Source organism: Salmo salar, chromosome ssa02 (assembly GCF_905237065.1).
Source record: "Salmo salar chromosome ssa02, Ssal_v3.1, whole genome shotgun sequence".
NCBI classification, from domain to species: domain Eukaryota; kingdom Metazoa; phylum Chordata; class Actinopteri; order Salmoniformes; family Salmonidae; genus Salmo; species Salmo salar.
In genome coordinates, this window is record NC_059443.1 from 8,701,962 (window position 1) to 8,724,217 (window position 22,256).

The 22,256-nt window shown below is 42.4% G+C and overlaps 2 protein-coding genes across 4 annotated transcripts in view; one reads left to right on the plus strand and one right to left on the minus strand.

Moving 5' to 3' along the window:
* Positions 1-6,387: 6,387 nt before the first annotated feature.
* Positions 6,388-13,397, plus strand: LOC106606121 (bryoporin). Of its 3 annotated transcripts, none has more exons than XR_006759725.1 (3): positions 6,388-6,564; positions 8,483-10,695; positions 12,753-13,397. XR_006759725.1 is itself a non-coding variant. In XM_045697138.1 (3 exons), exons 2-3 carry the CDS (start codon positions 10,577-10,579, stop codon positions 13,165-13,167), a joined length of 534 nt encoding a protein of 177 aa, XP_045553094.1. In that variant the 5' UTR covers positions 6,925-7,092; positions 10,543-10,576; the 3' UTR covers positions 13,168-13,397. The 3 variants fall into 3 exon arrangements, 1 of the variants encoding a protein (XP_045553094.1); XR_006759723.1 differs by lacking the exon at positions 6,388-6,564 and adding an exon at positions 6,575-7,092; XM_045697138.1 differs by lacking the exon at positions 6,388-6,564 and adding an exon at positions 6,925-7,092 and having other exon boundaries at positions 10,543-10,695.
* An 8,044-nt stretch (positions 13,398-21,441) lies between these two features.
* The window catches only part of LOC106595550 (gasdermin-E), a 57,070-nt gene continuing 56,255 nt past the window's right edge, over positions 21,442-22,256 (minus strand). The window contains exon 10 of the mRNA XM_045697133.1: positions 21,442-21,983. Coding sequence (XP_045553089.1) covers positions 21,723-21,983 — 261 coding nt within the window. The 3' untranslated portion in view covers positions 21,442-21,722. The remainder of the gene's footprint in view (positions 21,984-22,256) is intronic.

Here is a 22,256-nt window from a genome sequence, read left to right on the forward strand (position 1 = left end):
AGGTTCTCTCCAGTCTAGCCCTAATGTCTTGCCATCCGAGATTGGCATCTGTCCAATACCGCAGTGCACAGCTGAAGCACGAGCAGGTAACGGTAGACATAAAGGGACAGGTGGAGAGAACCAGGAAACCAATGACAAATGCAGAAAAGGGAAAAATTCTGCTAGCTATGGAACTGCGTTCGAAAACTGAACAATTAAAATGTAATTTCAAAAACGTATGACGATGAACAAGCACAAGCTCTTCAACAAAATCGTTTTCTACAGGAACAAAATCATATGCTACAGGAACAACTCGATTTAGCCAAAACTAAATACGATGACGTCCACGCCAAACTAGATAAATCTGAAGAGTTATCTACAAACAGGAGCGCTCAACTTGACAACATGCATGCTGTTTTGTTGAATGTTACTCAAAATAACACGGTGCTCCTCAAAGCGCTGCAGACCAAAGACGATCAGTTAATGAACACAATGACAAAGTTGGATGACAAATCAGCAGAAATTATTGAAGTCGCTGACCAAATGAATGATGAGAGAACTCAGGTGATGAGGATGGAAATATTGATTTCTAAGCAAGCAGAGGAAATCTCATCACTGAATCTCTCGCTCCGTACTCAAGACCTCTATCTGCAAACCATGACAGATAAGTTTGAGACCGAAAGGAGCAGGTGTGACACTCATGTGTCCAAAATCGGTACTCTAAGCGCTCAAGTGGACTCTGCAATGCAGCAGAATTCCACACTTAGGTACCATCTGGAGGAAATCCAGAATGGTCACGCTCTACAGCGCGACTACCCATCCAAGCAACCGGAGCCCTGTACTCACAGGAGTGAAGACAATAGGTTTCAGACCTTGCCTCCCTCATGTGTCCCTCAGTCTTTTCCTCTTGGCCCTTCGGCACTGAGTAATATGGAGCCTCTTGGCAAACAAAGCCAGGGCTTGGCTTCTCCTCTTGGCCTTTCGGCCCCAATCTCTCCACAGGATGAAGCCAACCCTCTCCGCCCGCTTGGCGCGGAATACCTTGACAAACTCGTCTTGAATTTCCCCACCTTTGACCCCGTTCCAGGTCAGCCAAACGATACTGAGACGTTCCTAGCTGACATAGAGGACGCGTTGGAGGGCTACCCGAACGCTACGGGTTCTGACAGGGTTTACCTGTTGAAGCGAACGTCGAATAGACACGTGACGAGGTTCATTCGTTTACAACAGCAACACGTGCTAAATGACTACGCTAAACTTGCCACAGCTTTGAAATTAGAATTCAGTGGTTCTGCGACTCGCAAACACGATAGCTCACTGGCTAACACCGTCAAACAAGCTCGGAACGAACACCCACAAGCTTACTATCATAGGCTTCGTTCAGCTTACTTTGGCCTACTCACTGAAACAGGAATGGAAGAGCTGTTACCATTCAAACAAATGTTTCTGTCGAACATGTATCCCACCTTCATTACCTACTTGGGCCCCGCCGCCCACGTTGGCTTGCCTATCTTACAACTCAGAGAGCTTGCAAGCACAGCTTTTGAGGCATCAAAAGTTCACAACGCTAAGAGCCCTGACCACTCGGTTTTGAAGTTTGACCAGGAGCACTCACTCCAGTTAGAGTGTACATTATCAGGTATTGGAGCGTCGAGAGATGACGCACAACGACAGTTTCTACCACGAAACCATGATTCCAATAACCTCTGCGGTCGAAATAACTGTAAAGTACGTAGCCATCAACATGACTACCGCTACAATCGACCCGTTCGCTACGTTCCTTCACCCAACCCACAAAAAGTGTCAGAGCACAAGGGTAACAAAGGGTTGAAGGACGATCAAAACGTAGACCAATGTTCTCCAGAAGTCCCACTACGGGAAGAACTTAAGCGAGAACAATTTGAGAAAAGGGGAAAAGATAAGTCACAAGGACTAGACGGGGAATTACCGGACACCAGGTCCGCAGGAATTAACACCCATAGCATGGACGTTAAAGTTCAAATTTCTCCCGCTCTCATTCAAGACCCTATCCAGGGCCCGCTTCATCAAGAAACAAGCCCCCAGGCTTTGTCTATAGACTCTGATGCAAAAGTTGCGAAGAAAAAGGTTAAACGCTTCGTTAACCTGTTAGGGCTAGGGGGCAGTATTTACACCGCCGGATAAAAAACGTACCTGATTTAATCTGGTTACCACTCCTACCCAGTAACTAGAATATGCATATACTTATTACATATGGATAGAAAACACCCTAAAGTTTCTAAAACTGTTTGAATGGTGTCTGTGAGTATAACATAACTCATTTGGCAGGCAAAAACCTGAGAAGGTTTCATGCAGGAAGTGGCCTGTCTGACAAGGTGTTGTTGTTCTTGCTTCTGTTTATTGAAGAGTCAGGATCTTAGCTGTAACGTGACATTTCCTACGGCTCCAATAGGCTCTCAGAGCCCGGGAAAAACCTGAACGATGACGAGGCAGCCTCAGGCTGAAACACATAATCGCCTTTGCCAAGTGGCCCATCAGAGGACAATGGAATTAGGCGCGTGCCCGATTCGACCCAGTGATATATTTTCCTTCGGCTGTTTATCTAATTGCAGATTCCCGGTCGGAATATTATCGCTTTTTTTACGAGAAAAATGGCATAAAAATTGATTTTAAACAGCGGTTGACATGCTTCGAAGTACGGTAATGAAATATTTCGAAATCTTTTGTCACGAAATGCGCCGTGCGCACGACCGTTATTTACCATTGGGATAGTGTCTAGAACGCACGAACAAAACGTCGCTGTTGGAACATAACGATGGATTATTTTGGACCAAACCTACATTTGTTATTGAAGTAGAAGTCCAGGGAGTGCATTCTGACGAAGAACAAGAAAGGTAAGACCATTTTTCTTATAGTAAATCTAATATTGGTGAGTGCTAAACCTGCGGGTGTCTAAATAGCTAGCCCTGTGATGCCGGGCTATGTACTTAGAATATTGCAAAATGTGCTTTCACCGAAAAGCTATTTTAAAATCGGACATATCGAGTGCATAGAGGAGTAATGTATCTATAATTCTTAAAATAATTGTTATGCTTTTTGTGAACGTTTATCGTGAGTAATTTAGTAAATTGTTAGTAAATTCGCCGGAAGTTTGCGGGGGGTATGCTAGTTCTGAACGTCACATGCTAATGTAAAAAGCTGTTTTTTGATATAAATATGAAATTGATTGAACAAAACATGCATGTATTGTATAACATAATGTCCTAGGAGTGTCATCTGATGAAGATCATCAAAGGTTAGTGCTGCATTTAGCTGTGGTTTGGGTTTATGTGACATTATATGCTAGCTTGTAAAATGGGTGTCTGATTATTTCTGGCTAGGTACTCTGCTGACATAATCTAATGTTTTGCTTTCGTTGTAAAGCCTTTTTGAAATCGGACAGCGTGGTTAGATTAACGAGAGTCTTGTCTTTAAAATGGTGTAAAATAGTCATATGTTTGAGAAATTGAAGTAATAAGGTATTTGAATATCGCGCCACGGGATTACACTGGCTGTTGCGTAGGTGGGACGATTTCGTCCCACCTACCCTAGAGAGGTTTTAACATCCTGGCAAGAGGTCTCAGAAAGTTTTTGGAGTGTGGAAAAATGGATTCCCGTGCCTACAGGAGGGCCTCCGCACGAAGATGGACACTACAATGACAATCATTATTGCAGTGGCTGTTCTGTATAGCTTTGGCAGGAGACTGAGGAGGACCTACCTGAGGAGAATGGAGAAGATGGCCAGGTGCAACAATGCAAATAGAATGCTGTGAGGAAAACCTTGATTGAGAACCATTTTGCAGCCTAAGGTGTATAATGTAGCATTGGTAACATGTAAAAAGCAATATTATATTTTCATAGTCTAATTAGGAATTGTACGTGTCTATCTGTATTAAAATGTATTATTAAGACTTGTTATTCTCAATACCATACAGGGTGGAACTGGAAGCACCAGAACACAAGAGTGGGGACAAGACTAGAGGACAGCAAATTGCTTGGGAAAAGATTGTTTTAATAAATCATTGTTTAAATAAATAAAAAGATCAGCATTGGGCATTTGTTTCCCTGAAGGAGTTTTTGTTTCTGAATTTGCAGCATCTCTTTTGTAAATTCAGGACCTCAATCTGCAGTAGATTCTTCTCTCCAACGTCAATATGATCTTGATTTATGTCAGTTCTGGGGCGTTTCCTTGGCCTGTCTGGTGTTTTTGCTGATGGTACAAGTTCAAGGCACTGCTGTTTCTCCATGGCACCATGTCATCTCAACTAAAGGAAAAAAATAAATTAACTCATTATTAGTAGGCTATTTACGTGCCCATTTTGTACATTAATTGAATTGAGGCTTATGATATGCCAAGCCTTGGTACAAATGATGTTATGCAACATGCTGTAAGTGGCCTGATTACGGTAACATTGTAGTGAAGTAGCATTAACGTTGGTTTTAACGTGCATTATAGTCATTCATATTTACCAGTTATTTATGCTTACTAAATTTTGCTGGGTCGAGTTGTCCATTGTCATCATAGGGATTAAGGAGAGGGGCAAACTGCAGGGGAATCATCTCGCATATCTTCTGGGAGAGAGGATCAATTCCCTTGGATGGAGGCCCCCTCCCGTCTGAAATAGCCCCCGCCTCTCTCTGCCGCATCCTTTTTTTGGCTTTCGCTTTTAAGTTTTTCCAGCACGCCTTCATCCCTCTTCTCTTTAATCTGAGTCGATCCATTAAATCTGTCGCATAAAGTGGCCCATGTGTCTTCCTCCTTTTTGACAGTTATGTTGTCTGTCTTTTTATTCTCCAGTACGTTACATTGGTACAGTAGGCAAAGAAATCATTATGTTGTCTTCCTAGTTGTTAGTGGCGCTCTCCAGTCTCCACTGCCGTGGTGCTGAACTCGCTCCGGCATGACTTGCATTTCTCCTACTCTACCTAACAGTAGCTGTCTGTGGTCCTGAAATGAAACGTTGTCGCACTACTCGAAAAGAAGCACAGGTTAACATACACAGTTCTTTATTTTACCTGGGCCTTTTCCAATGTAGTAAAGCTACAACATTCTGTTTGGAATACATTAATGCAAATCTGTTTCTCTTGTTTCCTTCTGTCTTTCTACTGGAACAATGTTAGTTAAATGGATAAAGATACGGGATCATTTAGTTCCAAATGCCAAATCCTACCTAGTGCACCCGTCCTAAACAAAGTCCTCTACAGTGGATTCGGAAAGTATTCAGACCCCCTGACTTTTTCCACATTTTGTTACGTTACAGCCTTATTCTAAAATGTATTAAATTGTCCCCCCCCCTCAATCTACACACAATACCCCATAATGACAAAGCAAAAAAGAAAGTTTAGCAAATGTATGGAAAAAACCCGTAAATGTTACATTTACATAAGTATTCAGACCCTTTACTCAGTACTTTGTTGAAGCATGTGCTTCTGTCTGGCCACTCTACCATAAAGGCCTGATTGGTGGAGTGCTGCAGAGATGGTTTCTCCGTGATTGCTCAGTTTGGCCGGGTGGACAGCTCTAGAAAGAGTCTTGGTGGTTCTAAACTTCTTCCATTTAAGAAGGAAGGAGACCACTGTGTTCTTGGGGACCTTCAATGCTGCAGAAATGTTTTGTTACCTTTCCCCAAGTCTACGGACAATTCCTTCGACCTCATGGCTTGGTTTTTGCTCTGACATGCACTGTCGACTGTGGGACCTTACATACACAGGTGTGTGCCTTTCCCAATCATATCCAACTAATTGAATTTACCACAGGTGGAGTCCAATCAAGTTGTAGAAACATCTCAAGGATGATCAATGGAAACAGGATGCACCTGAGCGCAATTTCGAGCAAAGGGTCTGAATACATATGTAAATAAGATTTTTCTGTTTTTAATTTTTAATACATTTGCAAACATTTCTAAAAACCTGTTTTCACTTTCTCATTATGCGGTATTGTGTGTAGATTGATGAGAAAAATAAATACAATACATTTTTGAATAAGGCTGTAATGTAACACAATGTGGAAAAAGTCAAGGGGTCTGAATACTTTCCAGACGCACTGTGTGCACAATGAGTTAAGTCAAGTCCACCAAACCTTGTGCACTCTGTTTGTTAGAGACTCTAGTTTTGGAAACAGAAAACTGTACGAAGATCAAATGTTTCATTGATAATAAAATTAGCAGAATATCGGGCAAAATCCATCTCGCTCCATCTTCTCCCACTGCCGGCCACTGGGCTTCCTCACCACCACAAACGCCAACTGGATGCTTCACGTTTATACATCCTGTGAAATATGTCTCATAGTTCGCGGTTCAAACACTTAAGACACGCTCGTCCACTTACCCTCGCCTTATGCCTTTGGGGGAATCCCCGTCGCCATCTTGGGGGGCGGTCCCAATGATTACCCAAGCAAGGGAAAGTAAGCCCCTCAGCCCTCGTTTTTAGTCAGCTTTGCGAGTGTACAATTATGTTCACTCCGGGGCCTGAAACTCCCCATAATTCAATTTGTGACGCTTGTAAATCTGCTCTGAAACGTCTGCGAAAACTTAAAAACAACATCAATGGAGGGGTCAACATACAAGTGTAAGTAAAAACGAATGCAAATAAGTTAGAAATTGTGCTACTAATGCACACGACGGCACAAACACGTCTCGTAAAAACTACATACGTTTTTGTTTGGTTATCTTTTGGAAATTGTAGAAATAAAACATTTTCCTTCAGAAGTTAGTTAGCTAATTTATTTGCTAGCTATCATACAGTAGGCGTATATTAATAATTATATATTTAATATAAGTAGACATGCACTCATAATTGACTGTAGCGCATATAAAGCACCCACAAGATACAGGTGGCTGAAAATACAATCATTGCGGGATGAACAAGTGACGAATTTCAGGCAAAGGGTGGTCCATTTAAAAATCATTCCCTTCTCTCTCGCCCCTCGCCCTGCAAGTGTATACTCGTCAGACGTCATGATGCGTCATCAGAAGTGTCCACTTAATTTGAGGGCTGAGGGGGTAGGGTGTGTCTTTTAAGTGTTTGGACTGCAGGCATCGTGCTATCTGTGCTATAGCTATCACACTTCACATTGGATTCCTTAACTGCAAAAAGGTAAGACGTGTTTTTAATTATAATGCTGCTCTGCACACTAGCTAGCTAGCTAAGTAACTGTTTCAGTATGATATATTGGATAAAGTAATAAAGACAGACACCAATGTCTAGTTCAATAGCCTTGTTCATGCATTGTACAAATCCCTACACGCGGAGTCCGGGGAACAGTCCGGCTAGTCGATTACCTATCAACTAGACTCCGTAACAGTAACGTTTGCTCTGGTCCAACGTTAAAGCAACTCAGAAGTTAAAAGCTATTCAAAGTTCCTCCATAGAAGCTGCTTCTCCATAGGTATAATCATGTGGAACTAATTCAGATAATGCATGTCATAACAAGATGCCCAGCTTTTCTATGGGTGATTTTCCAGTACATATATTATGCATCTCAGAGTAGTAATAAAAATCTATATAGCATTAAAGAGAAGACATTATGTATGTCTGTCATTATAGGCCTAGGGAAAGCCATTACCTAATCCTATAAGTATCCTTAAGACATGCACTTGCATTGTGTATGTCTGTATTTTTTTATTTATTTATCATTGCTATTGTTATGGCACCAATAGAAACTATGCCCTGAAGTATGTGCTAATAAGGGAAGGGGAAACCAAGTAAAGATATGAGTGAACAAAGTGATGATAGTGGCTGAACACCAAAGGGTAAAGATAATTTACATAAAGAGGAGTGACTATGTATGTTGCGTTAGACTGAAACTGTATATCAAGAGATCTCTGAGTCTGGGACCGGCAGTTGCTCCATGGACCAGCTCGGCTCGTTACTTTGTAATAAAGTCTATTTTGAATTCACAAGTTTTGGTATCTGAGAGATATTATTGAACCAATATTTCTACGACACTTCAAGGCAAGTTTTCTCTATCCTTTTTCGCTCTCTCCTCAGCTGCAAATTTTCAGTTGCATCTTGCGCCCTACACTGTGACTGGCAACATAAATTGTGTGTTTGTTTTTCATTATGATTAAATCATCTACTCTAAGGGTGGGTCGCACCAACATGGTGAAAATTAATCTAGGATTAGAACTAATCTACTAGGATTTGTAAATCTAGGTTTATAATTAATCAGATATGTGTTGCACCACTTAATTTAAAATCTGGATCAGTACATCTATGATTACTGGTTTTAAACTCTGATTAGTGACATGTTACACCAATATATTAGGTATTTCATGAGTTGAAACGAAGTAGCTAGCGTACTTGACAAATGAGGCCACAAAGTTGCTGTTCCTTGATTAAATAATAACAATGTAGAACAACTGCAACTCCATCGTGAAAGGTTCTCATTGGTTGGTTGATATGAAATATATTCCATTATTTGCCAGTACTAGACCGAAAACTCATTCGGTAGCTAACGTTAGCTAATTTATTTTCTTTCCTTTAGTTGAGATGACATGGTGCCATGGAGAAACAGCAGTGCCTTGAACTTGTACCATCAGCAAAAACACCAGACAGGCCAAGGAAACGCCCCAGAACTGACATAAATCAAGATCATATTGACGTTGGAGAGAAGAATCTACTGCAGATTGAGGTCCTGAATTTACAAAAGAGATGCTGCAAATTCAGAAACAAAAACTCCTTCAGGGAAACAAATGCCCAATGCTGATCTTTTTATTTATTTAAACAATGATTTATTAAAACAATCCTTTCCCAAGCAATTTGCTGTCCTCTAGTCTTGTCCCCACTCTTGTGTTCTGGTGCTTCCAGTTCCACCCTGTAAGGTAGTGAGAATAACAAGTCTTAATAATACAGATAGACACGTACAATTCCTAATTAGACTATGAAAATATAATATTGCTTTTTACATGTTACCAATGCTACATTATACACCTTAGGCTGCAAAATGGTTCTCAATCAAGGTTTTCCTCACAGCATTCTATTTGCATTGTTGCACCTGGCCATCTTCTCCATTCTCCTCAGGTAGGTCCTCCTCAGTCTCCTGCCAAAGCTATACAGAACAGCCACTGCAATAATGATTGTCATTGTAGTGTCCATCTTCATGCGGAGGCCCTCCTGTAGGCACGGGAATCCATTTTTCCACACTCCAAAAGCTTTCTGAGACCTCTTGCCAGGATGTTAAAGGTGTTGTATTCTCTCTCTCCAGGTGTCTGGGGGTTTAAAAGGGGAGTGCTAAGGTGCCCACGGTAGCCATGTCCATTGTCACGTAGTAGGTGGCCTTCATATGCCCCCCTTTCCAGCATTGCACACAGATGACTATTGTCAAAGATTCTGCTGTCATTGGTGGATCCTGGCCATCTAGCTACGATGTTGGAGAGCTGACCTTTGTCATCACAGACAGCCTGCATGTTGATGGAGCAGTAACCTTTCAGAATACGGAATAGTTCTCCTTTCTCGCCACCAGGGTTGGGAATAGGAATGTACGTAAAGTCTATTGCCCCTAGTACATCTGGGAATCTAGCTCTCTTGTAAAACCCAGCTGCTGTTTCCTCTGTAGAATTTAACGTTACGTACTGATTCTTCAGAACGGCAAGAGCACTGGACACTCTGATTACAATCCTGCAGACGGTTGACTTGTGGAGTCCAAAAAGGTCCCCATCCACCATCTGGAAACATCCAGGTGTGTAGAACCATATGGCCACCAGGAGGTACAGCCGTGTTCCTATCACTCCCATGCTTAATGGTTGGTTCAACCTTTCTTTCCAGTTGCATTACCGCTTCTCCAAGGACTCTGTATCTCCTTTAAAACGTATCATTATCATAAAATTCAACAGGATTCAACCGGTCTCTAATTATTCTCTGAGGAACTCTGTCGTTTGGGTCTCTCCACAGTAGATATGCTGCCATTTTATCAGTTCAACCACCTCAAGTGGCAGTTTAGAATTCATCTCCAATCTAAATGTATTTTTTTAAATCTTTTTTATTGAGCAACAGGCTTAACATTAATCTGGGTTTAAAGTGAAAACTAAATGTAGACTAGAGGAAGGATTTAACTGAACTAGGATTAATTTAGAACCAGGTTTAAAATTTGGTGCAACAAGATTAATAGACAAACCTTGATTTAACCCAGTTTAAGAGTTAGTCCATGTTGGTGCAACCCACCCTTAATGTCAAGCTAAATGTAATAAAAATATATAATTTCAGAGGTTTAAAAAGGAACAGAAAATAATATATTTGAATAAACAAATACTGTTAATACAAGTGGTTGTTTTGGTTGTTTATTAAAAAAATGAATATTAAGACAATGAAAATATAATTTTCAAATAGCAATACATGTTGGAATTTGATCCAGCTCTGCATATAACTAACAATAATGTGTTGTTAGAGGTTGACTTCACAGCTCTTTAGTTTTAATAAAGTGACTGATTAATAGGAGTTCTGTACTACTAGGTGAAACTATAGGTGTCAATAGGAGTTGTATACTGCTAGGTGAAACTATAGGTGAACGTGTGAATGTTGTTGTGCCATTGTGCTGTGTCTCCACAGGCTTAGGGCCACCATCGCCACTACAACCGCCATCATGTCTGTTCCTACCCAGGCTGAGGCACTTAGTTTGATTTCTTCAAGGATTCCGACTCAACGCAACTGCACCATTGAGACTGTGAATAATTGTAGTTCCCACATTCTTCTCAACCCAAAGTAACTACTTTTTCTAATAAAAGCATTTTCCTGTGACCTCTAACCCCCAGACTACACCGTTGGCATCATGGCTGTTTGGCATGGATCAGACTGCGCGCTGCTTCTAGTGTAGACTGGGGGTTAGAGTCAGATTTGAAGAATCATCTCTCATTTACCACTAGCCCAGACTCCTTTCAGTCTTCACACCCACATTTTGGTTATTGAGACATTGTCAGTATCCTCTTGGTAGCATTTACTTTGCCTGGCCCAGCCTCTGAATTGCTCACTCCTCCCCCTATTATAATTTTTCTTTATGATTCAGTGTCTGACAGCACTTCAAACCCAGAAGACTTTGTAGACCCAATCAGGCCAATCAGCGTTCTTTCAGAAACCGATAGGTTGGCCTAACCTATAGTGTATTCAGACCCTAACTTTTTCCAAATGTTGTTACGTTACAGCCTTATTCTAAAATTGATTCAATTGTCCCCCCCCCTCAATCTACACACAATACTCCATAATGACAAAACAAAAAAACAGGTTTTTAGACATTTTTGCAAATGTATATAAAAAGTACTGAAATGACACATAAGTATTCAGACCCTTTACTCAGTACTTTGTTGAAGCACCTTTGGCAGCGACTACAGCCTTGAGTCTTCTTGGATATTTGGATGCTACAAGCTTGGCACACCTGTATTTGGGGAGTTTCTCCCATTCTTCTCTGCAGATCCTCTCAAGCTCTGTCAGGTTGGATGCACAGCTATTTTCAGGTCTCTCCAGAGATGTTCGATCTGGTTCAAGTCCGGGCTCTGGCTGGGCCACTCAAGGACCTTCAGAGACTTGTCCCGAAGCCACTCCTGAGTTGTCTTGGCTGTGTGCTTAGGATTGTTGTCCTGTTTGAAGGTGAACATTCACCCCAGTCTGATGTCCTGAGAGCTCTGGAGCAGGTTTTCATTGAGGATCTCACTGTACTTGGCTCTGTTCATCTTTCACTCGATACTGACTCGTCTCCCAGTCCCTGCCTCTGAAAAACATCCCCAGTCCATGATACTGCCACCACCATGCTTCACCGTAGGGATGGTGCCAGGTTTCCTCCAGACGTGACACTTGGCATTCAGGCCAAAGAGTTCAATATTGGTTTCATCAGACTAGAGAATCTTGTTTCTCATGGTCTGAGTGTTTAGGTGCCTTTTGGCAAACTCCAAGCGGGCTGTCATAGCTTCCGCCTGGCCACTCTAACATAAAGGCATGATTGGTGGAGTGCTGCTGAGATGGTTGTCCTTCTGGAAGGTTCTCCCATCTCCACAGAGGAACTCTGGAGCTCTGTCAGAGTGACCTTTGGGTTCTTGGTCACCTCCCTGATCAAGGCCCTTCTCACCCGACAGCTCAGTTTGGCCTGCGGCCAGCTATCGGAAGAGTCTTGGGGGTTCCAAACTTCTTCCATTGAAGAATGATGATGGCCACTGTGTTCTTGGAGACCTTCGGAGCTCTACAGACAATTCCTTCCACCTCATGGCTTGGTTTTTGCTCTGACATGCACTGTCAACTGTGGGAGCTGTGTGCCTTTCCAAATCATGTCCAATCAATTGAATTTACCAAAGGTGGACTCCAATCAAGTTGTAGAAACATCTCAAAGACGATCAATGGAAACAGGATGCACCTGAGCTCAACTTCGAGTCTCATAGAAAAAGGTCTGAATACTTATGTAAATAATGTAATTCTGTTATTAATTTTTTTTATAAATTGGAGAGAAATTCTACAAACCTGTTTTCGCTTTGTCATTATGGGGTAGTGTGTAGATAGATGAAATATATTTTTTTCATCTATTTTAGAATAAGACTAATGTAACATAATGTAGAAAGTCAATGGGTCTGAATACTTTCCGAATTCACTGTATGTGGGTAAAGGCATTCGAGAGGTTCAGCTTCATGAAACGCTCGTTGCTCATTTGCCATTTGTGTAGTTTTAGCCTAGAGTATCACTTACGCCCCTCTGCCTCCAATTTTCTCTTACAAAAAGTGTGATTGATTTATATTTTGGTGCCTTTTGGAGCAACCTTGTGACGTTTCTTTTATCACTAGGGTCTACATGATCAGTGGCTACAACTTAAGTCCCTTGGCGCCTACTGTGGGATCCTCAGAGAGAGACATCAGCACGTTCACCAAGACCTATGGCAAAGCAAGGGGAGCTGTTGGTGTTTTCACCTATGAGCTGTTCAATCCCTCCAAGAAGCACACTGAGATAATGGCTGTCATGTTCTCTGTGCCCTTTGACTATAACTTGTACTCAAACTGGTTTGCAGTGGGAATCTTCGACAACTGCAAAATATGTGATAAAACTCTTTATGATGAGATGTATAATAGTACGGAGAGAAAATTTGTCAGGGGTGAAGCAGATGGCTCCAGTATCACTTATAAAGGTAATGATGTGACCATCATGGCCTCCATGTCAAACAGTGGTAGTGCAGTCATGAAGGTGGAGGTGTGTGACAGTTGACAGCATAGTCATTACTAACCTTAAAACACTGATGGTGTCCAACTTTATGACTCATATGTGAAGATCTGAAGTGTAATTAGCAATTTCAATGTGATGCTTCCAGAATAACTTAAACTCCAATCAATAAATGGCAAACTAAACTGAGATTGGGTTTGGTTCTGAATTTATGAAAAGTCAAACGTTGTAATGAACTATTGAAATGTATGTTTTTATTGCCACACCGAAGCTGACTTGACACCAATGTTAAAAATGAATAAAGTTGTTCAGATATACTGTACAAATCTGCATTTTGGTGCTTCATTATTGTTTCAAAGTTCAAAGTTTATTTGCCACGTGAACAGGATACAACAGGTGTAAAACAGTACAGTGAAATTCTTAACTTGAGAGCTCTTTCCCAACAATGCAGTGATTAATAATATAAAGTGGGTTGTTTGGATCCCGGATGCTGATTGGTTGATATGCGGGAGTTGTGGGACAATGCCCAGAAAATACCATGTGTTAACCTCATAATTCTACTGTGCCGCAGCAGCACTGTACAAGGCAGGACATTAATAAACTTAATCTCCCTCTGAAAAAAATCTATACATTATTTGCAACAGTTAGGGGGTTGTATAAACCTACCAGTCTGCCTATGACCTGTGCAAAAATGAATTTACAAATGTGATCTCTCCTGTGCCAGTAGGCTAGCAAGCCCAAGAATGAACATGAAACTAATAATTCACCAGGAAAACCGTAAGCAATCAGAATTCCATTAATTAACCAGTGCAGTGCCGCCTATGTAGGCATATTGGACATTTATTGAAGTTCTGTCTCATCACCGAATTTCTGCTAGATAACTACATGTCAAATTAGTAAATAACTAAAGACCAGCCCTCTTAGGTGGCAACTTTAAAATAAAAAAACAAATTTACTTAATTAAAACATGTAATATTTTGGCAACTGTTTTATATAAGCAATAATGCCCTCGAACCCAGGGATTATCCTGTTACCGGCTCTAGGCGAACAGCCCTTAGTTGTGAGTTATATGTTAGGCAATGGCATTGTTGAATACTCCTTTCTGATTGGCTTGAAGAGCGTTCTATTCACCTCATTTTCAACGGAAATATGGTCGGGGTCTGTTTTTTTTTGTGGGGGACTTCCGGGCCAATAGGTAGCTAGCTGCAAACTCAGTACCGCTTCTCAAAACTTTCCAAACATGGATTCACGCAAAACAGGCATTTTATGTTCGGTAAGGTGATGCCACAATAACTGGCAGAAACCGAACCTGGCGCAAGAGTGTTTTGAACACCAAACTTTTGAGGAGCGAGTGCAGTTGTGAGGCACCTTTTGATTTGCACTCATCTAATAGGCTGGACATGACATTTTTAACAATGCTTTTTTTTTTAAATAAAAAGTTAATTGCATCCGCCGTGGAGCCCAGTTTCATAATATTACCATATGTCCCAGCTGCTTGCCGTTGTTTAGAAGTAATCATGGAAAAAAAAAAAAAAAAAAAAACCCAGCCTTATTTTAGGGCATTTTTCTCCCTGCCAGCTCCTATTAGTTCTATTGAGCCCCATGGCACCAACTCGCCTTCCAAACGTTCTATTCCCAGCCTATTGTTCTACGTCACAATGCCTGATTTGCTATTGTTGTATAGGAGACCTGCCCACGTTGCTGGTAGTTTAAATGTAAACAGAAAATTACTCATGGAATTTTGTGCATTGTCCCATTGTTTCCTGTAAAAAGGAAATATCGGTATGTCTGTCTATTTTGCCAAATATCTCGCAATGTGTATATTTTGAAAAATTATCTAATTGGACACCATTTTAAATCACGAGAATCTCCTCTTTCTAATTATGTAAGGCTGGGCAGTGTATTCCGTTGTCATCAAACGCTAGCCCCGAAATACCTTTTGCCCTTGGAACGCTGAGCTCCCCCCATTGTTTTCCCTACGGAGAGGCATGCTGGTATATTTCATCAAATATCTCGCAATGTGTATATTTTGATCATTTTAAAATTGGACACCATTTTAATCACGAGAATCTCCTCTTTGTAATTATATAAATTGAGCAGTGTATTCCGTTGACATCAAAACGCCAGACCAGAAATAGTCAGAAGTTGCCATTTTTTCCCCCTCCTCCCTTGTTATGCAGACATAAGCACCAACGAGATGCGGATGTTTACTTTCTACACAACTTATTTCTCAGTTTCGTCCTAAAAACAGATTGGACAAACTGAAATGGTCAACCCACACAGACAGTGTGGTGAAGGCGCAACAGCGCTTCCTCAACCTCAGGAGGCTGAAGAAATGTGGCTTGTCACCTAAAACCCTCACAGATGCACAGTAGAGAGCATCCTGTCGGGCTGCATCAGCCTGGTACGTCAAGTGCACCGTCCAAAACCGCAGGGCTCTCCAGAGGGTGGTGTGGTCTGCACAACGCATCACCGGGGTAAACTACCTGCCCTCCAGGACACAAACAACACTTGATGTCACAGGAAGGCCAAAAAGATCAAGGACAACCACCCGAGCCACTGCCTGTTCACCCCGCTACCATCCAGAAGGCGAGGTCAGTACACGTGCATCAAAGCTGGGACCGAGAGATAGAAGGTATTTTTCAATCTGAAGGTCAGCCTGTTAAACAGCCATCACTAACACAGTGAGGCTGCTGCCTACATACAGACTCGAAATCAATGGACACTTTAATAAATGGATCACTAGTCACTTTAATAATGTTTACATATCTTGCATTACTCATCTCATTAGTATATACTGTATTTTATACCATCTATTCCATCTTGCCCACGCCACTCGGTCATTGCTCATCCATATAGTTATGTATATATATTCTATTTCCATTCCTTTACTTAGATTTGTGTGTTAGGTAGTTGTGGAATTGTTAGAAATTGCTGCACTATCGGAACTAGAAGGACAAGCACTTCGCAACACTCGCAATAACATCTGCTAACGGTGTATGTGACCAACAAAACTTGATAGTTGTAAAATAAAAAGGGATACATTTTTAGGTGCCATTTAGGCGAAATGGGATTATAAGCGTAACTCCAGTCAGATGAGGCTCTGCGAACATTCGATTCCCTTCATTTGCTATGGGCTCGCGCTAGTGTTCCAGCTTAGCCAATGTTCTTTTGCCATTTGTCAGCCTTGGATGAATTTTGTCTCGTTCTATTGTCACGCCTACTCCAAAGGACAAGGAGTCTCTTTGGCTTTGGCTCAAACCAATCCTGTGTGTTCCAACACTTCGTGGACAAGAGGCCGAGTGAAGAGCATCCATTCCCCAAGAAGCGGCTGGGCTATGATGCTCCGGTACAGACCAGAAGGCGACATCTCATCAGGCCATCAACACATACATGTAGCTGTTAACTAGCTGCTACTCGCTAGCGATCGTCACAGATGGGTGTCCTGAATCATGCAGAAGTTAGCTAGAATAGTCAATCACAGTACATAACACTAGTTTACATGACGTTCACAGCTGACTAGTAGGTTGTTGGTAATTTCCAATTTGATTGTAAAACTCACCTTGATTCTGTACCATCATTGCCATTCGAGATTAGACTGATATACTTACACAATGTGCCATTGAAACCAAAAACCGTGTGTACATGTTGTAATAGTTAATATATTAGTTCTGGTCAGTGATATGGTATCACCACAATTACCTAGCTAGCTAAGTAACTAGCTAACATCAAACGTATCAGTCATAGAAAGTGTTATGATTAACAAATAGCCAGCGAGCTAGCTACCTTCCATAGTATTGCAGCTGCATGACTGCAAGACTTCCCCTGCAACACAAGAACACCCTGCAGTCTCCACCGTGCCGACAGATACACCATCATTCTGCCTGGATTTTTGTGTCTTGCTCTGACTCGGCATCTGCTTTCAGGAACACCAGGTTGTCATCCTCAAGACAGGGAATACGCACCCGCCCAACTTCGCCGCTGTGGAGGTACTGATATGCTTTTGTAGCTCTTCATCTCTGACCCATCCACACCAAGACAAAATAATTGAAGATGTCTTCGTAGGTGATATGTGGCCATTTTTTCATATTGTCCTCCCACTCTTGAATAATCCGCGGACGTGGCACAGATTTGGGTTTTTCTTGGTATGATCCCACAACATTTTGAACTAGCTAGCTAACCTTCGCAAAACGGCAAGAACGCCACAAGGGAAGTCATCCACAAAACAGAACGTTCGGACATTGTTTTGTTTCCGGGTTCTTCAATAAGGTGAATAGCATTATTTCCCTATAACGATTATCTCTTACTTATACCATGGCATTGTCGAATTCTCCTTTCTGATTGGCTTGAAGGGCATGCATTATTTTCCTATAAACGCAAAATATTTGCACAGTAGAATTCAATGGCTGTTTTGTAATTCAGTTTCTTTATGAAAATATTTTGCGAACTCCATGACAATAGCTAAAGCAAGGGGCTATAGCAGCACACAAGTAGACTACAAATGCATGCTGGGGCAAGAATGCACTGAGCACGTGAAGTGAGCGCTACTGGACCGAAATTGGAGGGCCAAGAAAGCCGACTCTCCAGCCTTTGGGATTCTCGCTCCAACCGCTAACATACTCTCGTGGAGGCCCCATGCACACCTCAGGAAAGAGTCTAACGCCCACAGTCGCCCCATCCCAATCCCCCGGGTATAGCCCCTCTCCAGTCTCACCAATAAATCTTAGTTGTAATGACAAACAAGTAACAATGAGTCGACATCCTTTCCTAATCAGTCTTAGCCATTATATTACGGAGGGGGATAGCCTCTGGGTATCGAGTAGCACTGCACATTATTGTTAGTAAGTACTGGTTACCTGACCTGGTTTTCGGCAACGGACCTACACAATCAATTATCACTTGTTCAAACGGTTCCCCCACCACAGCAATCGGGTAGAGCGGTGCACGAGGAACTGTTTGAGTCGCTTGCCCAGTGAGTTGACATACATGACATGTTTTACAAAATTGGACAACGTCAGACTTCAAACCTGTCCAGAAAAACTGTCGAAGGACTCAGTTATGTCTTTGTGATCCCCAAATGTCCAGACCACGCCTGGTCATGGGGGAGTGACAGCACCTGCTGTCGGGAGGAACAACCACTTGACACACTTCACTCACGACCTGGCCATTTACGCATTAAAACTCCATAAAGTAGGCGGTCTCCCTAGTTTTAGCTTCCTCAGTGGAAATTACTGAAGCAAAACACTTGAAGACTGAATGTCAAGCAGACACCAATCACCTTCTCGGGGGTGAGACAAAAGAATGTCATGCGATTTTGCTTTCCCCTGCCTTAGTTTTTACGGGGGTAAAAACCGGCAGCATTGCAGAAGGAATACTCTGTGCATTGTCTTCTACCTCAACATTCTCAAAAATGGAACTAGACAAATCCACCACATCTCCCAGCTTGCGAGATTGTGTGTTAACGAGGGCACAAGCAGGAAAAACATGGGGAAATGCTTGAACCAATTTATCATCTGCCGTTTTGATTTCTGGGTTCTCTACTACTTCTAACACAGGAGTGACATTACCACCAGCGATATCATTCCCTAATAGCAATGTGACTCCTTTTACTGGCAGTGTAGACACTACACCAACATGGAAACGTCCTGATACCAAGTCTGACACTAAGTGGACCCAGTGTAATGGTACAAGTACGTTTGTCTCTATACCCTGTAATATGACATGCGAGCCACAATACGTTTCAGGAGACCAGGGTAAAGCATCAGTAACGATTACTGACTGCGCCGCCCCGGTATCTCGTAAGATTTGTATTGGCTTTTGATCGGCTTGTTAAGGAAACAACCAGCAGAGAAACAGAGCATAGGATCCAGTTCCCCAAATGCTGAATCAATAACTCGGTCCAACGGACGAGCCAAAGACTGGACTAAACCCACGCTTTTTAATTTAGGGGATGGTGACAGGGCAGTCCACAATCCCGTGACCCTTTTGGTGACAGTAAAAAACATTCACGGATTTCGTGTGAAGGGTCGTTGGAGGAAAAGCAACCCGAACAAGGCTCTGATGACGTAATCGTTCTGCCTTCAAAACGAGGCGCACCAAAGCGTACTCATCTGCCAATAATGCTGCCTGGGCCAATATCACCATTTTCTGTTCATTTAAATGAACTACAAGTATATCATGGAGGTTGCTTTGAAGATCCTCCAACAGAATCAACTCCCAAATATCAGCAAAGGTGTTAGCTTTGCTGGCTGAACACCAGCAATTAAACAGAGTCTTTGTCCCTAGCAAACTCAACAAAAGTACAGTGAGATGGTTGTGGTTCCTGAAGTGCTGCCTATAAGCTTCAGGCACCAACTCATAAGCCCGCAACAGTTGTTTCTACTTTACCGTACTGTAAACTGTCTTCCAGGGGAGAGAGCAGCTACTACTTCCTGGGCTTTCCCAGACAATTTACATTGCAACAGGAGTGGCCAAACCTCAAGTGGACAATGCAGCGCAGCAGAAACACACGCTCAAATGCAGAGAAATAGGAATCAACTTCCGGAGTGGAGGGACTAACGCAATATTTTTACTCACATCGAAGTGGGCTTGATGATGGGCAGATTGTGGAGTCACATTGGAGCCACATTGGAGCCAGCGTCTAGCTCCAGTTGTCAGATCCTAAACTCCTTGTCAATTTCCATTCTCCTAATTTTTAAATCAAAAATCTGTCTCTCTTTTTGCTCCATTTCTAAACGGGCCAGCTTCACCTTTAGCCTTGCGGTCCCGTCTGAACAACCCGAAGCAGAAGATAAAGGGTCAAATCTGGGCAATGTAAAGGGGGTACAAGCCAACCCCTTCCTCCGCGCTGTCCTTCGACTTGGCATAGGAAGGTCTACCCGTCTCCTCTCCTGAAGCCTCCCTCTCCTGATCTTCCAACGAGAAAATTCTCTCTCCTTAAATCCTCCCTGACTAGCACCCTTTAGGGCTTTCACTGGGTCCACCCTTTAGGGCTTTCTCAGGGACGAAGAGTCCATAATGGTCAGCTATAACGCAAAGGTCTACTTTACAAAAAACCTTCCAACCGATCAACAGAGGGGGCTTCAATAAACTGGGAGACTGCTAAGGCAGCCATGGTACACAGCAGCCTACTTAACACACGTAAACTAAACAAGTCACCCAAAGTCACACCACACCTCAATCACCAATCACTGAGAGCAGCAGGGTTTAATTATCCCAGATGAACCCCCATTATGTTACGTACACCTCTTCCAAGAGGGAACGCAACACCCTGCTACAACTCAACTCCCCGTGGAGTGAAAGAGGTATGTGACTGCAGCTGCGGGTAAGGATGACAAAGGCAGAAAATAATATCGTTAACAGGGAATTTATTACTTCACACAGTAATTTGGGGAAAAGGGGCTGGACGGAACCAAAGCAAAGAAAGTTAAAGAGCCCCCTCTCCTACCTACCCACAACTTACCTAACTAGCACCACCTGGCGCACTAACCAAAATACAGGGGATTTACCTAGTGTGCAGAGAAAGAGTACATACCTGGGACGCAGGCCTCTTGACTAAGCACTCCCAAGGTGCCTTCCCCCCTGGGAACAAACAGAATAATTACTAATGTAAGTAAACAATTTGAATGAACAAAAACACAGTCCTTTTGACATACACCTACAGGACCGGCTACAAACTACTGGCAACAAATTATACAACCCAACAACGACATACCTGGGAGCTCTCTCTCCTAACAAAGGAACACTGGCTTTTCAAGCTGCCGGAAGGAGTTTGTAATTGCCGACAGCTGTATCCCCTAACGAGAGGGCGGGATCAGAGCTCCAATCTGCACTGGGGCCGACCAATCAGCTGCTTGGGGAAACCAGGAAGCCATTTCCTGAAATACACACATACATATACACAAACCCACAACACAGAAACTGGGGAACATAACACCCTTCTATACACCTACTTCCTCATCCATTCTCCTTCATTTACACACAACATATAGCTTAGTCCTCCACACACCCATTCTCTCACACCCTCCTACACAATTTCATATTCACCCTCCCATTCATATGCACAGACACATACACCCACTCATACCCTCTCTCTCTCACACACACACACCGCATAGGGTATCTGATGACAAAATGTCTACGTTGTTTAAACACTGTGAACCTCACAGACATCACAGGAATGGACCATCATACGGACTCCACATATTGAGCATTGGGGTGCTGGACTTCCTCTTTGTTTTTATAAGTATACTTTTTAACCTGGTAGCACAGTAATGTGAGAACGTTTACACTTCAAATGAGTGTACAATAATAACAGACTTCACCAAAATGTTTTTTTATTTTTGGGGGGACATGATTCTGGTGAACAGTATTTTTGACAGGATTATGTTTCTGTTCTTGTCATGTGGATCACATTTAGGACCCCCCCCTCCCCCCCATCTAATGATTAGAAGAATGGAGGTCGGGACGTCTGATCGTTTGTTGAACTTTACTGAAAGCATTACAAGGATACATACATTGTTGTTCACTAGTTCTTTAGCTCAACTAGCGCAAGAGTAAAGCATGGAATGGAGTACTGAGTGTATCAGTTCAAATAGGATTTACAAGTTGCATGGACTCTCCCTCTCCCTCCTTACACTAAAGAGGCCAGGCCTTTCACAGTGATACTCATGACTAGAGGAAGGTATCCAGGCTGGTCCTTCATCTCTGTCCTCAAGTGTGTCCTGCTCTCTCTTCAGTGTAACTTTAGAGTGACCAAAGAGACTCTCTGTCCTCCCAAACACCTCCTCCTCAGTCAGAACAGCCAGACCTGCATCTCTCAGAGAGAGGGTCTCCCCACTCCCTGCTGCCACATGCTGCACCTGGAGGACAAGCAGCACAGGAATACATTGATATGCTTTCTTTTCTGGGGCATTCTTGAATTAAGGTGGCATTTGCATCCCTCGACTTTGCAATAATGACAAACACTTTAAAATGACAAATAGTTAGACATTATACATGTTTTAATTGATATTGAACTGTTTATCAATGTGAAACATAATGGAAGTCCTTCATACTGCAAAACTTGATTTTTATGCATTGTTTAAAGTACTTAGGGAAAGCAAATAGGCTTGTCCCAGTAGTGATGTGTAGAG